The 17,161-nt window shown below is 60.1% G+C and overlaps 1 protein-coding gene across 4 annotated transcripts; it reads right to left on the reverse strand.

Moving 5' to 3' along the window:
* Positions 1 to 847: 847 nt before the first annotated feature.
* Positions 848 to 17,076, reverse strand: PWWP3A (PWWP domain containing 3A, DNA repair factor). Of its 4 annotated transcripts, XM_034996576.1 has the most exons (14): positions 16,870 to 16,924; positions 16,299 to 16,384; positions 14,944 to 15,014; positions 14,676 to 14,827; positions 12,678 to 13,508; positions 11,444 to 11,545; positions 9,692 to 9,762; positions 8,222 to 8,298; positions 7,653 to 7,713; positions 5,742 to 5,817; positions 5,301 to 5,351; positions 4,423 to 4,859; positions 2,721 to 2,809; positions 848 to 1,172 (listed from the first exon to the last, which is right to left on the reverse strand). In XM_034996576.1, the coding sequence occupies exons 4-14, from the start codon at positions 14,722 to 14,724 to the stop codon at positions 1,118 to 1,120; spliced, it is 1,899 nt and encodes a 632-aa protein (XP_034852467.1). In that variant the 5' UTR covers positions 14,725 to 14,827; positions 14,944 to 15,014; positions 16,299 to 16,384; positions 16,870 to 16,924; the 3' UTR covers positions 848 to 1,117. The 4 variants fall into 4 exon arrangements, with proteins under 4 accessions (XP_034852467.1, XP_034852464.1, XP_034852465.1 ...); XM_034996573.1 differs by lacking the exon at positions 14,676 to 14,827 and having other exon boundaries at positions 16,870 to 17,076; XM_034996574.1 differs by lacking the exons at positions 5,301 to 5,351; positions 14,676 to 14,827 and having other exon boundaries at positions 16,870 to 17,076.
* Between the last annotated feature and the right edge of the window lie 85 nt (positions 17,077 to 17,161).

Consider the following 17,161-nt stretch of genomic DNA (forward strand, 5'->3'; position numbering starts at 1 on the left):
CCTGGCTTTGGGCTCCACGGTGGACGGGAACCGTCGACCCTCTGTGGTCCCAGCCCCGCTGTCCCAGGCCAGCTCGCCCCCGCCCCCCGCCACCATCGGGAGGATTCTGGGGCCATCTCCCAGCCTCTCCCGCTGCACAACTGACCCGTGGTTGTGTGTGTGGCCCGGGCCTCTGCCGGCTCAGACAGCCCCTTCTCAGGGCCCGAGCCCGCCCACCTCCCAGCAGGCTCTCCCTCTAAGCCCCCACTCTAGTGGCTGCTGACCCCGGCCAGGGCCTCGAGCTGAGCCTCCTGACCGTGTACCCACTGCGCGGTCCCCCAGCAGCTCAGGATAAAGAGTTCATTTGAGCATGGCTTTGACAGGCCACAGAATTTCTGTGACTGGGTCAGGACAGGCCATGGCAGGTCTCCAAAGGCCAGGGCCCGCGCTGGGGACCCTCGGGCACCAGGGTGACCCCCCAGCTGCCTCCTTTTCTGGGCCTGGGCAGGAACGTGAGCCTGGCCTCCAGGCAAAGGCCTTGCTTCTGCAGGAGCCGGTCCCCACACTGCGACCCCACGGCCACACACACAGTGACTGAGGCAGCTACGGGTGGGGGTCCCGCCCTCCGGGGAGACTGCGCTCAGCACTGGGCCAGATGCGGCCACACGGGAACATCCACACGGGACCAGGGGGTGGGAGGGAAGCGGCCGCTGGAGGGTCCTGCCGCACGTGTTCTCCCGCACAGGGAAGGACGGCAGAGCTGAAATGCGAGGAAACCCGAGTGCAGCACCGAGGCCTCGGGGCCTGCCTCAAGGGGAGGCAAACACGGAAACACACGCATGTTCTGGAGGAACGCATTCACAGAGGCTTTCTTAAAACTCCTGTTTAATACTGGATACAGTGCTTTTTAACATAAAAAAAACAAATGTGCACCTTTTATTAAACAATACAGTACAGTCACAAGTAATGATATGCAATAAAACAAAACACATTTTTGTTTCAAAATCAGGAACTCTACCTTCCACAAAAGCCAGAAAAGAGCACCCACAGATGAGAAAGAAGCGAGCACATTCCAGGCCCTGGTCCCGCAGACCGCACTCGCGCCCCAGCCACGGGACCCATGGCGGCCCCTCCAGCATCAGCACCGCTGACTCCTTTCTTCTAGGAGCTGGTTATCAAATATTTCTTTTTCCCTTCAGAAAACAAAAGCAGAGAGCCTCGTTTAGTAATTCCTCGTCTTGAACATGAAACAGACGAGTCCGTGCTTCACGGGGACAGAGTCTCCGTGTGGGGAGATGGAACGTTCTGGAGACGGAGGGTGGGGGTGGCCGCAGGACGGTGAGTGGGCCTCACTCCGCTGAGCTGTGCGCTCAGAGACGGTTACGACAGGACATTTTACGTCATGTGCATTTTACCACAATTCATAAAAAAAAATGAACGGCTTTTTAAGGAGTGTGAACTTTCAAATTGTCCTCATTAAGCGACTCCTTGATAAGAATTACGTTAACGGGCGTTTGGGGCACGCCCCCAGGGTTGGCGACCGTAACAAAGAGCACAGACTGGGACAGCGGGCGGCTCAGGCGAACCCGAGGCCGCTGGGCGGGCACCCCTGATGGTCAGCACAGCCTGAGGGAAGGGGCCCCGCCCCTGGAGTCCGGGGCAGGTGCACATGCGTGTCCACGGCTGGCCAAGAGCAGCGGCAGAGCGTGAAGACGGACAGCCGTCCTCACAGGCACAACGGCCAGCCCCTCGGACGCGGAGGAGGAAATCGCTGGGCGGGGGGGGCAGGTCCCGGCCCCGACCCTGCTCCCCCAAGAACACTATTCCGTACTTGTGTTGAGGGCACCGCACTGGACCACCGAGATCCAGGGACAGAAACACCAAGTCTCCCTGCTGCCAAGGCCCCTCGTGCTCTGCTGGCTCATCTGGGCCAACACTCCTGCACACCGAGCCAGACGGGCCCTTCCGTGGCCAGCCTGGCAGCTGGCCTCCCCACCCCGAGACCTGGCCTCCTGGCACGCCGCGGGGCCCCCCCGGGAAGGAGCGCGGCCTCCTGGGAGCTGTCTTCGCTGTCCGGCATCCGTGACAGTGGGCCCGGGCGGCCTTGGACAGAGACCCTGGCCTGCGACTCTAGTTGAGTCTTCAGCCTGTCACTGCCACGCGGGCCCAGCCTGTTCCCAGCAAGCCTGGCAGCAAGCCCAGAGACGGGATTAGGGGCTCTGGGGGCCAAAAATCCCAGGGCAGCTAACCTCACCGACGGAAGAGAAACATCTTGATCACGGCATTCTTCTGACCAGCTAGGAACGGCCCAGGCGACTGCTGCCGTGTAATCTTACTGTGTTTTCTTAAACGGCCACGGCACCGGGGCAAGGGGAGAAAGCTCGAAATGCAAACAGGAGCCCATGCGAAACGCGATTAGGCACCGCAGGCCCGGCACGCGCCCAGGGAGCAGCCCCGGTGGGCTGCCTGTGGGCCGTGGCGTGGGCCAGCTCTGCCTGCCCAGACCGGCTCAGGGACGCGCCCGAGGACAGCGCCCACTGCTTGCGTCACTGGGTCCCTCTGACAACTCCTGGCCAAGGGCTAACGTGCACTTCCCATCGCAGGCACTTCATTCACCCGCCGGGCACCTGGACCAGCGTGTCGGCAAGAGGGGCCTTGAGCCCCAGCCACCAGCACGAGGGAGCGCGAGCCCTTCTAGACACACTTGTGCTGCTTGGGGAGCAGCGCCCTGAGCAGCCTACCGGTAGCTGAGGGACGGTCCTCTGAGGTACTTCTCCTCAGCCGTCTTGTAATCCACAGCGTCCACCGCCGCGATCGCGCAGATGATGGCCTGCAAGGGGCAGAGGGCGCTCAGCCGCGGGCAGCGGGCCTGTGGCGCCCGCAGAGCTAGAGGGATGCGCGTGGGGCCCGGGGCAGCTTCCGAGCAGCCTCCACGAACACGCACGGGTCCGTGAGATCTCTGCAGTCACGTGAAGGACGGGGTCTTTCGGACGAGACACGAGAGTTCGTGTCACTAAAGGCAGAGAATGAGGCAGGACCAAAACCAACAAGCCCATTTGTGGAAATTTGTAAGTTCACTGTTGAAACAACAGGAAAAATATAACCGCAATCATCCAAGCACACGGCATGTCTGACGTTGAGAAATCCTTCTCCGTTTCTTCAGAAGAAACAGCAGAACTGTGGTTACTAGAAATGTGATTTTTTATTTTTTTAGAGAGCATTCATTTGAGGGGGAGGAGGAGCAGAGGGAGAGGGAGAAGCAGGCCTCCCACAGAGCAGGGAGCCCGATGTGGGGCTCGATCCCAGGATCCCGGGATCACGACCTGAGCCGAAGGCAGTCGCTTCACCAACAGTGGCCCAGCGCCCCCAGAAAGTGTTTTTAAAGAGCCTGTGAGGGGCGCGTGGCCAGCTCGGTTGGGAGCACTTGCGACTCTCGGTACCACGCTGGGGATACAGGTCACTTAAAAATAAAATCTTAAAAATCAAGCAGAGCCTTTATGGTCTAGAACAGGGTCCCCCAACACCCCTGGGCAGTGCTGACATCGGGTCGGGCAGGTCGCTCTCTGGGAGGCGTCCAGGCACTGTGGGGGTCCAGCAGCATCCTGCCCCCTGCCCCCCGTGAGAACCACAGCCGTCCCCACATAGGGACCAGTGTCCCTGGGGCAGAACCACCCCTTCCTTAAAGATACACACTGGAGGGCACCTGGGTGGCTCAGCTGGTTAAGCGACTGCCTTCAGCTCAGCTCATGATCCCGGGGTCCTGGGATCGAGCCCCGTATCAGGCTCCTGGCTCAGCGGGGAGCCTGCTTCTCCCTCCCCCACTCCCCCTGCTTGTGTTCCCTCTCTCCTGTCAAATAAATAAATAAAATCTTCAAAAGAAAAAAAGTTTGGGGAACCCCCCCATAATCACCTGGGGGGAGGGAGCCAGAGATACAAACCGCGTGAGGTCACTATTCCCACTGGGTGTTGGGCACCCAAGCTCCCTGCCGTGATCTTCATCTCGTCTGTATTTGAGAGCTTCCAGGCACAGAGGTAAAGACCTCTGAGCTTAGCAACCTTTCCCACACGTGCTCACATGTGCCCAGCAGAGCCCCCGCCCCCCCGCCTTCAAACCCACCGGGGTCATCACGTGTGCATGCCTGCCCAGCCAAACCCCAGCGGGTGCATCCAACACAACTACGGCTCCCTCTCCACGAGCAACGCCTACTCCGGAAACGCGTCCACGTGCACACAGTTTAAAGCACGTGGTTCTCGTCCCCCGGCACTGGCCACGGGGTCTCCACGCCGCCCCAGGGTGGGCGCCGGGCTCCATGCTGCCGTGGCCTCCTGGGCAGACTCCTGGAGAACGCCATCCCAGCACCAAACCCCAGCCCCGCGTGCCTGGTGGCCGCGGCCACGGACCCCCACCCGCCAGCGCGCACGACGGCCCTGCCGTCCACTCACTTCAGGCAGAAGAACGTCCAGAATAAAGCGGATCCGGTCGCCGTTGACCCGCGCCAGCGTCCTGCTGCCCGTCTCCTGGTAGACCCCCTGTAAGTACTTCACCACCAGGTCCAGCTGATCCTCGTCCTCCAGGTACGTCTCCACGCACGTCACGTACTGACCCGAATTCAGAAACGTCTTCAGCCACCGGGACGGCTTCCTGTTCTTCAGGATGGCCCGCAGGTGGCCCTCGGCGCCCCTCGCTTTCACGATGTACTCCACGAGCTTCTGGTTGGCCCGGTCCCGAGCAGCCCGGGACCGGTCAGGGAGGACCTTCCTGAAGGGCCGCCTCCTCCCCTGGGGGCTCCCCACCACAGGTTCCTCGGGGTACCCCCCGCTCAGCTGCGGGAACCTGGTCCCCAAGACGTCCTGCTGGATGGACTTGCGGACGGGATAACCTGCAGACGAACGACACGTCTGTGGGACCGCCGGCCTGGGTGGGACGGCTCCCTCCTCCTCCCTTCACTGTGCTGTCTGGGGGCTCTGCGGGAGAGTCCCCCCCGGGCCCCCAGGCACAACCACCACGGCCCTAAGGACGCCTCCTCTGATGGGACGTGTCTCTCCCCCGCTCAGCCCGACGCCAGTGTCGCCCCAACGAGCAGAGCCCCCGGGGTATGGTGGGACTCTCCGTTCACCCCAAACTCGGGCACCAGGGAAGGCAGGAGGAGAGGCCAGGTGCCCGGTGAGCAGTGGGGGCAGGCGGCGGTCAGGGCTTGTTCCTGGCAATCTAGGGTCAGGCTGGGGACAGGGCGCGGCCCCCACCCAGACGCATCCCCTCCCGAGCTTCAGACACAGAACACGGCTGCTTCACGCCTCTCAAGAGGAGTCGCCGGGCTTACTTATATCGGCAGCGTAATACTCCAGGAAAGAGCCCGCGAAAGAACCGCAGCCTGCAGAGGACGCACAAGAGAGCCACGTCACCCATCAGAGGCGGCGCTCGGGAGGGCCCGAGGGACACGGGGTCAGCATGCCTGCCTTGCGTCAGCCCCGCCCGGACCCCAACACCAGCGCGGCCGGCAAGGTGCCACCGCCCCTGGGGCACCCAGAAAGGCTACCGTCTGAAGATTCCCAACGGCCGGACGTGGGGTGGACAGAGACCAACTCTCTGATTCAGAGCAAACCCCGCATTCCGTTCGCACCCAGTCTTCGCCCCGTGTCTGCCCACCTGCCCTTGTCGGGGACAAGACTGCCATGGGCCCAGGCCGGGCGGCCATGGGAAACAGGCCTGCGCTCTGCCCCCAGCTCGGTCCCTTTGTCCAAGGGTGTGCAGGCCCACATACCAAGCCGGACCCTGTAGTCGGTGATCAGGGAGACACACCAGCCGATGGCCTGGTCGAAGTCCTCCTTGGCTTCGTTCTGCAACGAGACCCAGGCAGCAGCTTCAGCAGGAGGCCACAGGCGCTCTTCCAACCCCCTCTGCGTCCCCGGCTCCCGCGTCCACACCGCAGAGCCAGCAGATGCCCCTGTGCGGGGCTGCTGAAGCTGCATGGGGAAACACACACGGAGGCCCAGGGCTGGGGCCAGGGCTGCTCAGGAAGTGGTCACGTGGGAGCTGAGCACTCTGGGAGAGGAGCGCTGGGGACTCTAAGGAGAGGAAGGTGGCAAGCACCCCAACGTGGCTGATGTCGCCCAAACAAGACTTGAAGCTCTTTGTACGACAAATCCTTCTAAGAGTCATCTCTGTGCCCTTGGCTTAGAACGGTGTCGGCTCAGTCGGGAGGAAGGACGCTCAGCCACCCGTGGGGACGCCCGCCGAGGCCTCAAGGTCCTCATTTGCAAACTGAGGACAATGCCCCCCCACCCCCCCGAGGACCCGAGCTGGGACCGTGGCCCGCTACCTGAGGTCCACGTCCTGTGTTACCGCCACCTCAGCCCGGCCCTCTCCCTGTGGCTGCCACGCATAGCAGCCGGGGGACAGGGACAGCAGGTGGTGCTGCTCCTTGCTCGGGAAAGCAGAGCTCAAGACCGTGAGCGTGACACCGGGGCCGGTCCCTCAGCACAGCCCGGACAGTCCCAACTAGCTCGAGGCGGCCATGCTCCTACCGCCGGTACAAGGCCTCAGTGACCCCGTGCACCCCACTCCACAGGCGGGCCTGGCTTTGCTGGGGAGCAGGAAGATGGGCAACAGGCATCGTCCCAGCGTCTGGATTACATGAGGCCATGCATCGTCTTTGTCACAGAACACAATTCCGTGTCTGGGGCACACCGACCTCAAAGCAAGATTCCCGCTCCCCTTTCTGACCACCCCCCCACCTTTGGGAAAGCTATCCGCATCCCCGAGTGGCCCTGGGGTCAGAGCCAGCCCCTGGCCTGGAGGGTTGGGCGCCCGGCTCCCCGCGCTCGCGGGCGTGTGGAAGCTCCCGAGGCCACGGCCGGCCCTCTTCCAGAACCGGGCCCCGCCAACGGGCACCCTGACGGAGACTGGGCGCCCAGCGAAGGCCGCTCTCAGAAGCTGTGCTGACCACACTCACCACAGACGGGACAGGAGCAGGACTACGTCGCAGGGACACGCACATGAGTGGAAGGAAGAGAAGGCTGGGGTCCGGCATGGGCGCTCCCCTTCCCGACCCCGCCCACGCCGCAGCCCGGGCCGCCCGCACTCAGGGAGACGGCGGCGGGCAGAAGGCTCCCCGGGGTCTCCCCCTCGAGCTCCCAGGCAGTCCACGCGAACAGGAAGCCTGTGACGTGGAGCCAGGAACCTGCTCACCGGGCTGGGACAAGACCGCACTGGGGTGGGGGGCTAACAGACCCCTCCCCTAGGCTGGGTTTGGGCTGGGATAGCTAGTGTCACCCACACAGCACCGCAGGGCGGACGGTGTGTGTGCAACGGACCAGCACCTCGTGGCTCGTGGGCTCGGTGTACGATCAAGATCCGATGACATTTCGGGGGGGGCTCAGCCACTGGCGAGGCCAGGAAGCCCCGTGGGGCGCCACCGCGGCCGAGCACTCAGCCCCCCGCGCACACGCGCAGGACAGCCTCCGAACCATCGCCCGCGTCAGGACACCGGCCTCGCACCCGGGCACACCGTCCTCTGCGCTGGACAACAGGGGGACGGCCGGCAACCTCCCAGGGCGGTGGTGGTCCCCGCCAGAACGGCCGGAGCCGGGCCCAGCAGACCACCGTCACGCGGGAGCGCACCGCTCCCCACGCACGGCGGCTGCTTCCCGGGCACGAAGCACAGTCCGCCTACCAGAAGCGCCTGTTTCTCTTTGCAGTCGAAGTGCTTCAGTCTCCTGAGAGACACCGTGATCCTGGAAGCAGAGGGACGAAGGTTAACGGGGAGCTCCCTCTCCTGAGTCAGGACGACGGTTCCCTCTCCTCTGATGGAACTAGCGGTGACCGCGGGGGCCCCTGCCAGCACCAGCTGCCCAAGGAAGCCCCGGACACAGGCACTAGGGGACGTGGCTGGGGCCGCCACGCGGGACGCTCACCCCCCGGCCACCCGTGGAAGTGGAGGCTGGGTCACTGCCCACAGCACCTGCAACGACTGGAGTATAGTTTGTGGGGAACGGGCGGGATCCGCCGAGTGTCTAACCGGGCCGCCCTTCAAAGCCGGCAAATAAAGCTTGGGACACCGGACTGCCCGAGCAGTCCCTTTCAACACAGCTTCTGTCTGGATTCGTCTTCCAGGGAGCTGGAGCGCGGGGGCATGAGACCATCCCGGCCCTGGACCCCAGCCCCCTCCCCACCATCCCGGCGCCCCCGAGCCGGCAGGCCTTCGCCCGGGAAGCGTTCGCAGAGAGCAGACAGCTGGGTTACCCTCTCCCTTTGGGGTCCATGTGCCCCTCGATAAAGAGCACACTGGCTTTCTTATCTCTTCGCCGGACACTCTTGACCTGTTGGCAAATCCAAGAAAATAAAGCATCAAGAACCCAGAGGAGGCCGTGGGCTTGAATTACCTTCCTGACCTCTGTTAACCATGCAGGTTGGCACATGGCCGGCGTGTGGCAAGGGGCGCCGCTGCCGGCGGGACCACGGCCAAGCCCCCGGCCGGAGGCTCACACACCGCCCTGTCTGCTGCACACGCCACTCAGTCTCACAGACGAGCAGGGCCAGGCGGCACCTTGCTCTGTTCTCTCTCCTAACAGAAAGACAAGCCCACACTACCTGCCACCTCTGCAGACGACCACACGATTCTCTCCTGACTCAGCAGGACAGGCTCATTCTCGTGTTCAGGATGAGCAAAGGGAGCTCAGGCGGGTGGGACTAGCTGAGGACACAGAGGCAGTGGTGCGTCCCCTCTGCCCGGTGCCTCTGTGTGTCCCCGGCTCAGCCGTAAACCCAGAGCTGACCCCAGGAACCTGTGACCTTGGAGATCCAGGACCCAGCAAGGTCCCCAGGAACTGGTGAAAATGAGGAGAGGTCCAGGAAAAGGGTGCCAGCTGCATGGGGTGGGGGGACACACGAGCGCCTGCCACAAAGTAAATACTGAAGGGAGGCCGAGGGGCCCTGATAAACGACCCCCAACAATAGTGCAGAGACACTGCACGGAGACCCCCACTTCATCTGCGTATCTGTTCAAGCTCCACCTTCTGCCCAGCAGACGCTGCCCGGATGTGGAGCCCACTGTCGCTACAGCCAGTCCAGCACGGAGGCCATGCTGCCCGCTGCCCGTCAGCCGCACGGCAACACCAGGAGCGTCTCTGGCTCCTGCAAACACCTTTCCGGGTTCAACGTCACCGTTTCTCACTACAGGTTAAAGCCCTAGGGCCGGAGCCGTCGGAATGCCATCTACACTGGACGGGGAGGAAGGACACCGGATGAAGGAGGGGGAGCCGGCACGCGGCCCTGGCCTAAAAAGTAAACGGACAGCCTGCACCGTCCAGGCGCGGCGCACGGAGAAGCAGGGCCAGGAATTTCACTGTGCTGAGGCCCATCCACCGCACACGCACAGCCGATCCCCACCCTGAAATCTGAGCAATTTAAAAGCTCCAAAGGAGAAACTCTCAAGCGCACAGTATTAGCAATCAGCAAGTTGCCGATTTTTTTACACAGGTTTTCAAGTTTTCCTGAGCCTGCTCGGTCAAGACTGGACCTAAGACCCTCACACTCAACTGTGCCAAAATGATCACACTCGCCTTACTCAGGTAACCATCTCCAGAAACCCCGCTTAGAATCGTAAGGCCGTCGGTTTCTCCCAGTAAAGAAATCTCCGGGGCTCCAGCTGACACGAAGGGGGGCCAGGGAGTGGAAGCGCGGGGGCTTCAGCGGGGTGCTCCCGATGCTTACCACTGCTGGCCAGAAGGGGTATTTCTGGTGTTTAAGCCAGACCAGCATTCCTACTTCAAATGACCGTGGTTCTAAATTAGAAAGAAAGACAAAAAGATAAACAGTAAGTCAGATCCACATCAGGCACCAAATGCAACAACTGAAAACAACGTGTCTGTCGGAGATGCTTAAACCTGATGCTCTAACTCTCGTCAGAGACCCCCACGGTTTGCGAGGCAGTCTCACAACAACGCTGGCCTGAGTGCAGGGGACGCGCGCTGCTGAGCGGGGACAAGCTGGGGCCGACTCTGTAATCTCAAATTATTCCAGATTCAAACATCTTTTTAAGAAGAGTGTGGCTCAGAAACCCCAACAAAAGCAGCAAATTCCTAGGAAGCTCCTCAGTCTGAAAAACTGGGCTTTATCTTCAAAGGGACAAAAAAACGAGTTACCAAAATCATCATCCAGTGACCACACAATTATCCCTAAACAAACTTTAACAAGACTTCCAACCGCACGCTAAACTCCAGAACGGATAATGTAAACGTTGAAACAGTGAGGTTAACGTCTCGCAGACACGAGAGGCGGCCAGCGCAGCCACGAGGCAAGGTCTGCAGGCAGGCAGAGGGCTGTCATCCGCCTGGCGAGAAGCGTTTGGTTTTTAAGAGAACCGTCAGGGCCCCGTGAGGACAAATAGGTCTCGGGAAACACCCAGACAGACATCAGGCTGCGGGGGGGCTGGGGACAAGACAAAATCAAACAGAAGCAAAAACCAGGGGGTTTCTCGGGGCTGTGGTGACCTGGCCCCCTGCCGGCAGCAGTGGACGAAAATGGCCTTCTGGAAGAATCTGCAAGAAGGCGCGTGGTCCCTTCTCTGGCCGAGTTCTGCTCCCAGGAGCGAAGCCGGCAGAGCTCTTTCCCAGAGGCACACGCCGGGCACGGCTTAGCCCCCCCCAGGCGTGGAACCATCTAGGCACCTCATGGTGCGGGGGAAGGCTCAGTAAGGAACAAGCGTGGCTGCGAAGAGTAATCAGAAGACCACGAGCAAGTGCAAAGTGGGTCTGAATTACCATCAGGTGCAAAAAGGAAAACGCAGAACCCTCAGCACAGATAGGGAGAAGCCACTGCGGCGTGGCCGACAGGAGCCGAGTCCAAGGGCACGCAGGGTGTCGCCCTTGGAGGAGAGGTCCCCCCGCCCCCCCTTCCACGTATTATTTTTGCAACATCTCGTCGTGAATCTATAGTTACTTCATAACGAGAAGGCTAAAAAACACCAGGCTACGGTAAAACGAAGCAATGGGTAAATCTAAAAATGAAATTCATTCTAAATGATTTACTCCATGAAACAAACTAAATTGCTGTCGGTTGTGGGTTTGGGATCTTGGGCCTTTATTTCAGGTCCTTCCACAAAGAGGGCCGAGCGCATGCTTCTGCGCATGTTTGTTCTGGTGCGGCCCGCACATGCGTGTGGGAGGGGGTCCCGGGGCCCCGCTGCCCCGGGCCGGAGACCCTGCCTCTCTGGACAGACAAGCAATCGCCGTCCCCAAAGGCCTGGAGGCAGCGCGAATAGTAGCGACAGGACCCGGCTCTCCACGGAGGGCACAGGAGGACACATAAAGGGGAAGCGTGCTGGCAGGGACGCCCTCTTCCCTCAAGACCGACGGCAGAAAAGCGCACTCCGCATGCTGCGGGTGCAGGAGGAACGCCAGCCGCCTCTGCCCAGGGGCTCCGCGCGAGCGGAAGCGCGCGCTCCGGCTGCCGCTCAGGACTCACCGTGATAGAAAAGGATTCTGGGTGGCTCCTCATCATCCTCCTCTTCCTCCAGGACGGAATGAATGGGATTAAAGTCGACTGACTCTCCAGAAGAATGACGGTCTGCCAATGATGTTAGATTAGACTTTCACCGTCAGCATCTCAGGGACTCAGCCCAAGACACACATTTCGTGATACGTGACCGTCAACGCAAACGTAAAAGCTCCCACGCGCCCAGATGCAAGGTGGGTACGCTCTGACTAAAGCACACTCGCAGGCAACAAACGAGAGACAGAGCGTGGGGGCAGAGAGGCCTCCGCGTCTCCACGAGGGGCAAGCGCACAGCAGCGATCTAAGCGGACTGAGGGCCTGGCCGGGAGGCGGGCGGGCAGACGCAGGGACAGGCTGCGGCTCAGCTCCCTGCCGCCTCGGACGTGCGGACTCCAGTCTCAACACATGACGCTTAAACTCAGGGCAGAAACCCGAGTACGTGTGTAGCGAGGGGGTGTGCGGGCACGGAAGCCCGGAGAAACGGACAGTTCTCAATCAGCAGCTCAGAAACAAGACGGGACACCGCCACGCTCAAAGGAAACGAGCCACCGCGCAAGACGGCCGCCACACAACAGTGCGTCTCCACAGGAACTGTGAACGAGTCGGGAGCCTTCTGAGTGAGTCGCTCACTCCTGAGATTCCTGCCCGTTCGGGGCGCGTGCACTGCACTCCTGTGCATCTGTCGGAGCCCAGCCCCGGGGGGTGTGGCCACAGCCTTCCTGCAGCCACCAGGCTCGGCCTCCAGTGCCCCCAGCCCTCTCCCATTCAGAACAAAAGACACAAGTCAGAATTGCAACCCGGTGGGAGACACAGACAGAAAGGAATCGGGCAATATCTGCTCTGCCTCTGTTTTGATACGACCTCATTAAGATCAGGTTAAAAAACACACAAGTGAGGGATGCCTGGGTGGCTCAGTTGTTAAGCCTCTGCCTTCGGCTCGGGTCATGGTCCCGGGGTCCTGGGATCGAGCCCCGCATCGGGCTCCCTGCTCGGCGGGAAGCCTGCTTGTCCCTCTCCCACTCCCCCTGCTTGTGTTCCCTCTCTCGCTGTGTCTCTCGGTCAAATTAAAAAAAAAAAAAAAAAAGAAATCTTAAAAAAAAGACAAAAACACAACACCCCACAAATGCCTGACCCGCATCGGCCCCTGGGAGAACCCAGATCCGCCCTCTGCCAGCACAAGACCTTCTCGGCCGCAGAGCTTTACCTTCCTCCACCAGGATGCGAAGATTTCTTGTCTCCTCTGGGGAAGCCTGGGGGGCAGGCAGGCTGAGTTTGGCAGCACTGCGCAGAGTCATGCATCCCCTGGGCCTCTGCCTGGGCACTGCCCCCGGCTCCCGCTGCGGGGTGGACAGCCTCTGACTGCCATCTGGGTGCAGCCGCTTGGCAGGGCGGCCTCGGGCATCTGGGCAGGCGGGGCGCCCCTGGGTCGGGAGCACAGTGGGGCCTCGCGGAGGCAAACCCGGGTCTCGCCCTTTGGCCCACAGACCCTCCTCCCTGATGCTGGGCGGTGAGCCAGGGGCTGGAGGGCTCCTCTCTTGTTCACCGTCTCCCCCTGAGAGCGAAGGTACCCGCTGACACGAGCTGGGCTCCTGTGCTAAACTTCTTCCCTTTTTACTCAGGGCTGTCCGCCTTCTGCAGCACGCTCTCGATCCACTGGCGTCCTGAGAACCACCTCTGGCTGAGGGGACCACCGAGGCCCACGCACTCTCACTTGTCCCGAGCTCCTTCTTGCGGTCTTTGCACTTGGGGTCCTTTCTACACGTGGGTGAACCCGACAGCCTTGGGCGTACACGTGCCCTCCTCTGAGGTCCGGAACTGCTTAGCACGTCTTCCTGGAGACCAGAAGAGCTGGGGTCACAGAGCGAGGAGGCCAGTTCCATGGGCTTCTCTCCTGAGGACAGAGCAGTTCTTTCTTCCCTTGAAGAGCTTTCTTGAGGCAAACTGGTTCTCTGGTTCAAAACATCCAGAGCCACTCGAAGCGAGCGTCTGTAGGCCAGCTCCTCCAGGGGTTCAGCAGGAACCTCGTTCTGGGAGGCTGCAGGGGTGAGAAGCACACAAAGCCGTGACGCCCAGGCGCCTAGCGCTGCTGTCAGAGCATGCCCCCGAGGGCTGACACGGGCTGTCACACCTGAAGGGGGGACGGACCCTGCTCAGCTCCGTCTTTCCCAGAGCGTGACAAGGCCACAGAACGACAGCCATTGTTCGCGGCCGTAGGGCTCCGCTTTTCCAAAACCAACTGACTAACCCCAACCTGATTGGGTTACAGAGATAAATCCCTCTGGGTCACAAAAAAATACTGCCAGCAAAACGTACTCAGACGCTTCCCACATCTTCCCAGCCTCACAGTTTCAACTTCAATCAGGCTCAATAAAAACCCTTGCCAACTCCATAAAGAACTCTGCCGGCAACGTGTTCTTGGGTGGCGGTGGGGGTGAGGGGCAGCCCATGAAAGGGACCCATTGTGGGCTGGTGGATTTTCCGTGCTTCTGTGCAAGGGCGTTTCCAAGCCAGAAAAGAGCATCACGGGCCTGGAGATTTGAGCCTGACCTCCTCGCTGCTACAGTTGGATTTATTCACTCCGACCCACAGATACGGCACTGTTTATGTGAACGAGGCGATGGGTGCCGTATCGCAACTCGGCGGGCACGACCCCTCCCGCACAGTCTCTTCCCAGGTTACTCGTAAAGGTTCCCACAGACCCCCCGCCCCCACACAACCGGGGCAGGCGAAGATGCGTGTCCAGGAGGCGGGGCTGACGCCGCCTAAGGTGTGCCGGGCGGATACCGCTTTGAAGCCAAGCGGCTTTTCCAAACGCAGACGAAAACGAACCCTACTTTATACACACCACTGGAAGGACTCCTGGTCAATCTTTCCACAAGACTCACAGCACTCGGTACAGGGGGTGTGCGCCCCCCGCTCTGAGGCGGCAGAAAACACTTCTGCTTAGGTCTGCTGAGCCGCCAGCAGGCAAGCGCACAATCAGCCCCAGCACCATGGGGCTCAGGCCCTCCCTCCCACCAGGAAAGGCAAAGGGAGTGGGTGTCGGCGAGGAGAGCCCCGGCAGACCACGGGCACCCAACGACGACGCTCATCGCATAGTCCTTTCTCCCTGGAGCTTGGCTGTGGAATTTAAATACACAAACCCCTGCTCTCAAGCCCCGGGCAGAGAATGAACCAGCACCGAAACCAGTTTGAGTCTTACTGTGGGATGGGGGTGGTGGGGAAGGAAGCATCTTGCCCCATCTCCTCATGGAGGCAAATGCACACCGGAGGCCATGGATGTGACCAGCAGATCCCAATGCTCACGGCAGGCCACACTGGGAGTCAAGAACAGGATCGGTTCTGGGGTAAATTCTACAAAGGTTTAAGAAAACAGATCCATTTTCTTCTTCTCCTTTGGCTCAGGGTTACCTGGGGAGCAGGGTCTTTCCTTCCCCCACACAGTCTGTTATTTAGAGATGTGCTCTTACCCAGGGAGGAGGCGATCCGTTCGATGTGGGCCGTCTTCAGGATTTCCACGTCTGCGCTTCTCACCTCAATCCTGCAGGGACAGAAACACCCGTTATCCGCTACCAGCCAAGGCCACGAAGGCATTTTCAAAAGTGTTTTTCCTTAGATGACAAAAGAATTCGATTTCTTCCTCCTCAACTCTCCACTTAAACCAAAGTCACAGCCAACTAGGAATTCAGGTGTCTGAGGTGAGAGGCAGCAAGGACCCTGGTGAATGTTTTCTTTTTTTTCCTTTTAAAACAGAAAAAGTTGGGGCGCCTGGGTGGCTCAGTTGGTTAAGCGACTGCCTTCGGCTCAGGTCATGATCCTGGAGTCCCTGGATCGAGTCCCGCATCGGGCTTCCTGCTCGGCAGGGAGTCTGCTTCGTCCTCTGACCCTATCCCCTCTCAGGTGTTCTCTCTCTCTCAAATAAATAAATAAAATCTTTAAAAAAAAAAAGAAAAAGAAAAAAAAACAGAAAAAATTGGCTGGATTTAAGAGTAAAAATGAATTCAAATTGTGACTTTTATGAGGCAAATCCTACTTCCAAATGCACAAATAACTCCTTTGTTAGATTTTCAGAGTAGCCGATAATGTCACTAAATGCTGTTTACAGCCCAGCAGGTGTGTTTTAGTTTAAAAGAACGCACTTTCTTTTTAAACTCAAGTAGTCAATTACCTTCCCAGCCGCAGGGAAGTGTGAGCTCGGGACTAAGCAAGCTTAGGAGGCCGCTCTGGAGGAATGGGGACCTGGGGAAGCTGTAACTGGAGCTGACGAGGTTTTATTCTGAATTGGGAATTCTTCCCTCAGACGCAGCAATACCACAATCATACGTGATCTGGGCCTTTTAATTATCCTGGGTAATATTATGTTCTTCCGCCTCCGAATAATCAAGGACAAGAGAGTAACATGCGTCCACATAGCGTGTGCCTTCTGAATGCCAAACAGTAGCTCCTAAACGGACGGACAGGCTGAAACATCAAACACTTCAAAACTGATGGGCCTGTTACACAAGTCTGAGAAAAAGCCACACCGATCTGCAGAAGGAACCATCCCTACGTGAACCCCAACGAGACTTTCCCCCGTGTATAATTTATATTTATTCGATTTCCCTGCCAATCTCTCACACGGTGGATCTCATATGGATCTTCGATTTACAAATGGACATAAAAAAAAAAAACCCACCAGGATTTTCCTCTTAGGATTACGAGCACAAGTCCTTCACAGTAACCGAAAAATAAACCCCAAAGAGTAGACTTCACCTTTGGGTGCGGAGATGCGGTATCAAAAATACCATTCAGAAAAGAGTAGTATTCAACAAACCCAACACTTAACTTTTCATCTAGGGAGAGTATCTGAACACTCAGAAAAAGTTCCTTTCTTCTCTTATTTTCTGTTGACGTCTCAGTTCTTGCCAACACCTACGATAAAGGGAAAAAAACCCGTCGTTACCAAGACGCCAGGAGCAGTTAACGCAAAGGAACGCTCGTGTGCAGAGCAAACGCAGCAACTAAGCCCCCGGGACCTCGCAGCTGGGGGGGCCAAGGAAGGTGCCGGGGTGAGCGGCAGACGCAGGCAGCGAGCGCGGCCTGCCGCTGGCAAGCCCCCCAGGGCACTGCCCCCGTTTCCAGCCCAGAGCTCCCTTCCAGACATTCCCTCGAGGTCCGCGCTGCCTCTCACGCCTCGGAAGCCGAACCTGCTCGTTCTTTCCGAGCTGCGGAAAAAGACGCTTCTGGACGCGTCACCTCGGGAGCCGCCGACCAGAGACCCCGCGAGGCGGGGGACGGGGCCGGCCGCCCGCCCGCCCCCGTGTCTGCGCCCCAGGCTCCCCCGGCCCGTCCCGACGGGGACTCCCCTGCCCGCCCGGAGGGCTCCGCAGGCCGGAGCCGCACACGAAGGCGGTCACCTTGGCGGGCCACAGTCGCTTCTCCCAAGTGCACAGGACGTACTGGGCGTCCGTCATGACTCGGACTCACGCGGCGAGAGGGGACCACGGGGCACCGACGGGGCGCTGGCAGGTCCGCCGCGGGGCGCCCTGCAACACAGTCGACGCAGGGGCCTCGGGGTTGTGTGCGGGCGGCGGGCCCGCGGCCGGCACGGCGGGGTCGCCCCGGCGCCGCGCTCCCGCCCCGAGGGCACGCAAACGGCTCCCGCACAGCCCGCCCCGCGCGCACAGCCCGCCCCGCGCGCACAGCCCG

This window comes from Mirounga leonina, unplaced genomic scaffold (genome assembly GCF_011800145.1).
Source record: "Mirounga leonina isolate KUSES-001 unplaced genomic scaffold, KU_Mleo_1.0 Mir_94, whole genome shotgun sequence".
Lineage (NCBI taxonomy): Eukaryota > Metazoa > Chordata > Mammalia > Carnivora > Phocidae > Mirounga > Mirounga leonina.

Bases quoted from the DNA above. Each gene is read 5' to 3' on its own strand.
- PWWP3A (XM_034996573.1), bottom strand. From the start codon at position 16,926: ATGACGGACGCCCAGTACGTCCTGTGCACTTGGGAGAAGCGACTGTGG. The intron at 11,546-12,677 runs GTAAAGCTCTGC...CATCATTGGCAG, and splicing joins TCGCATCCTGGTGGAGGAAG to ACCGTCATTCTTCTGGAGAG. The intron at 2,810-4,422 runs GTGAGTGGACGG...TGCCCCTTGCAG, and splicing joins TGGACGTTCTTCTGCCTGAA to GCCATCATCTGCGCGATCGC.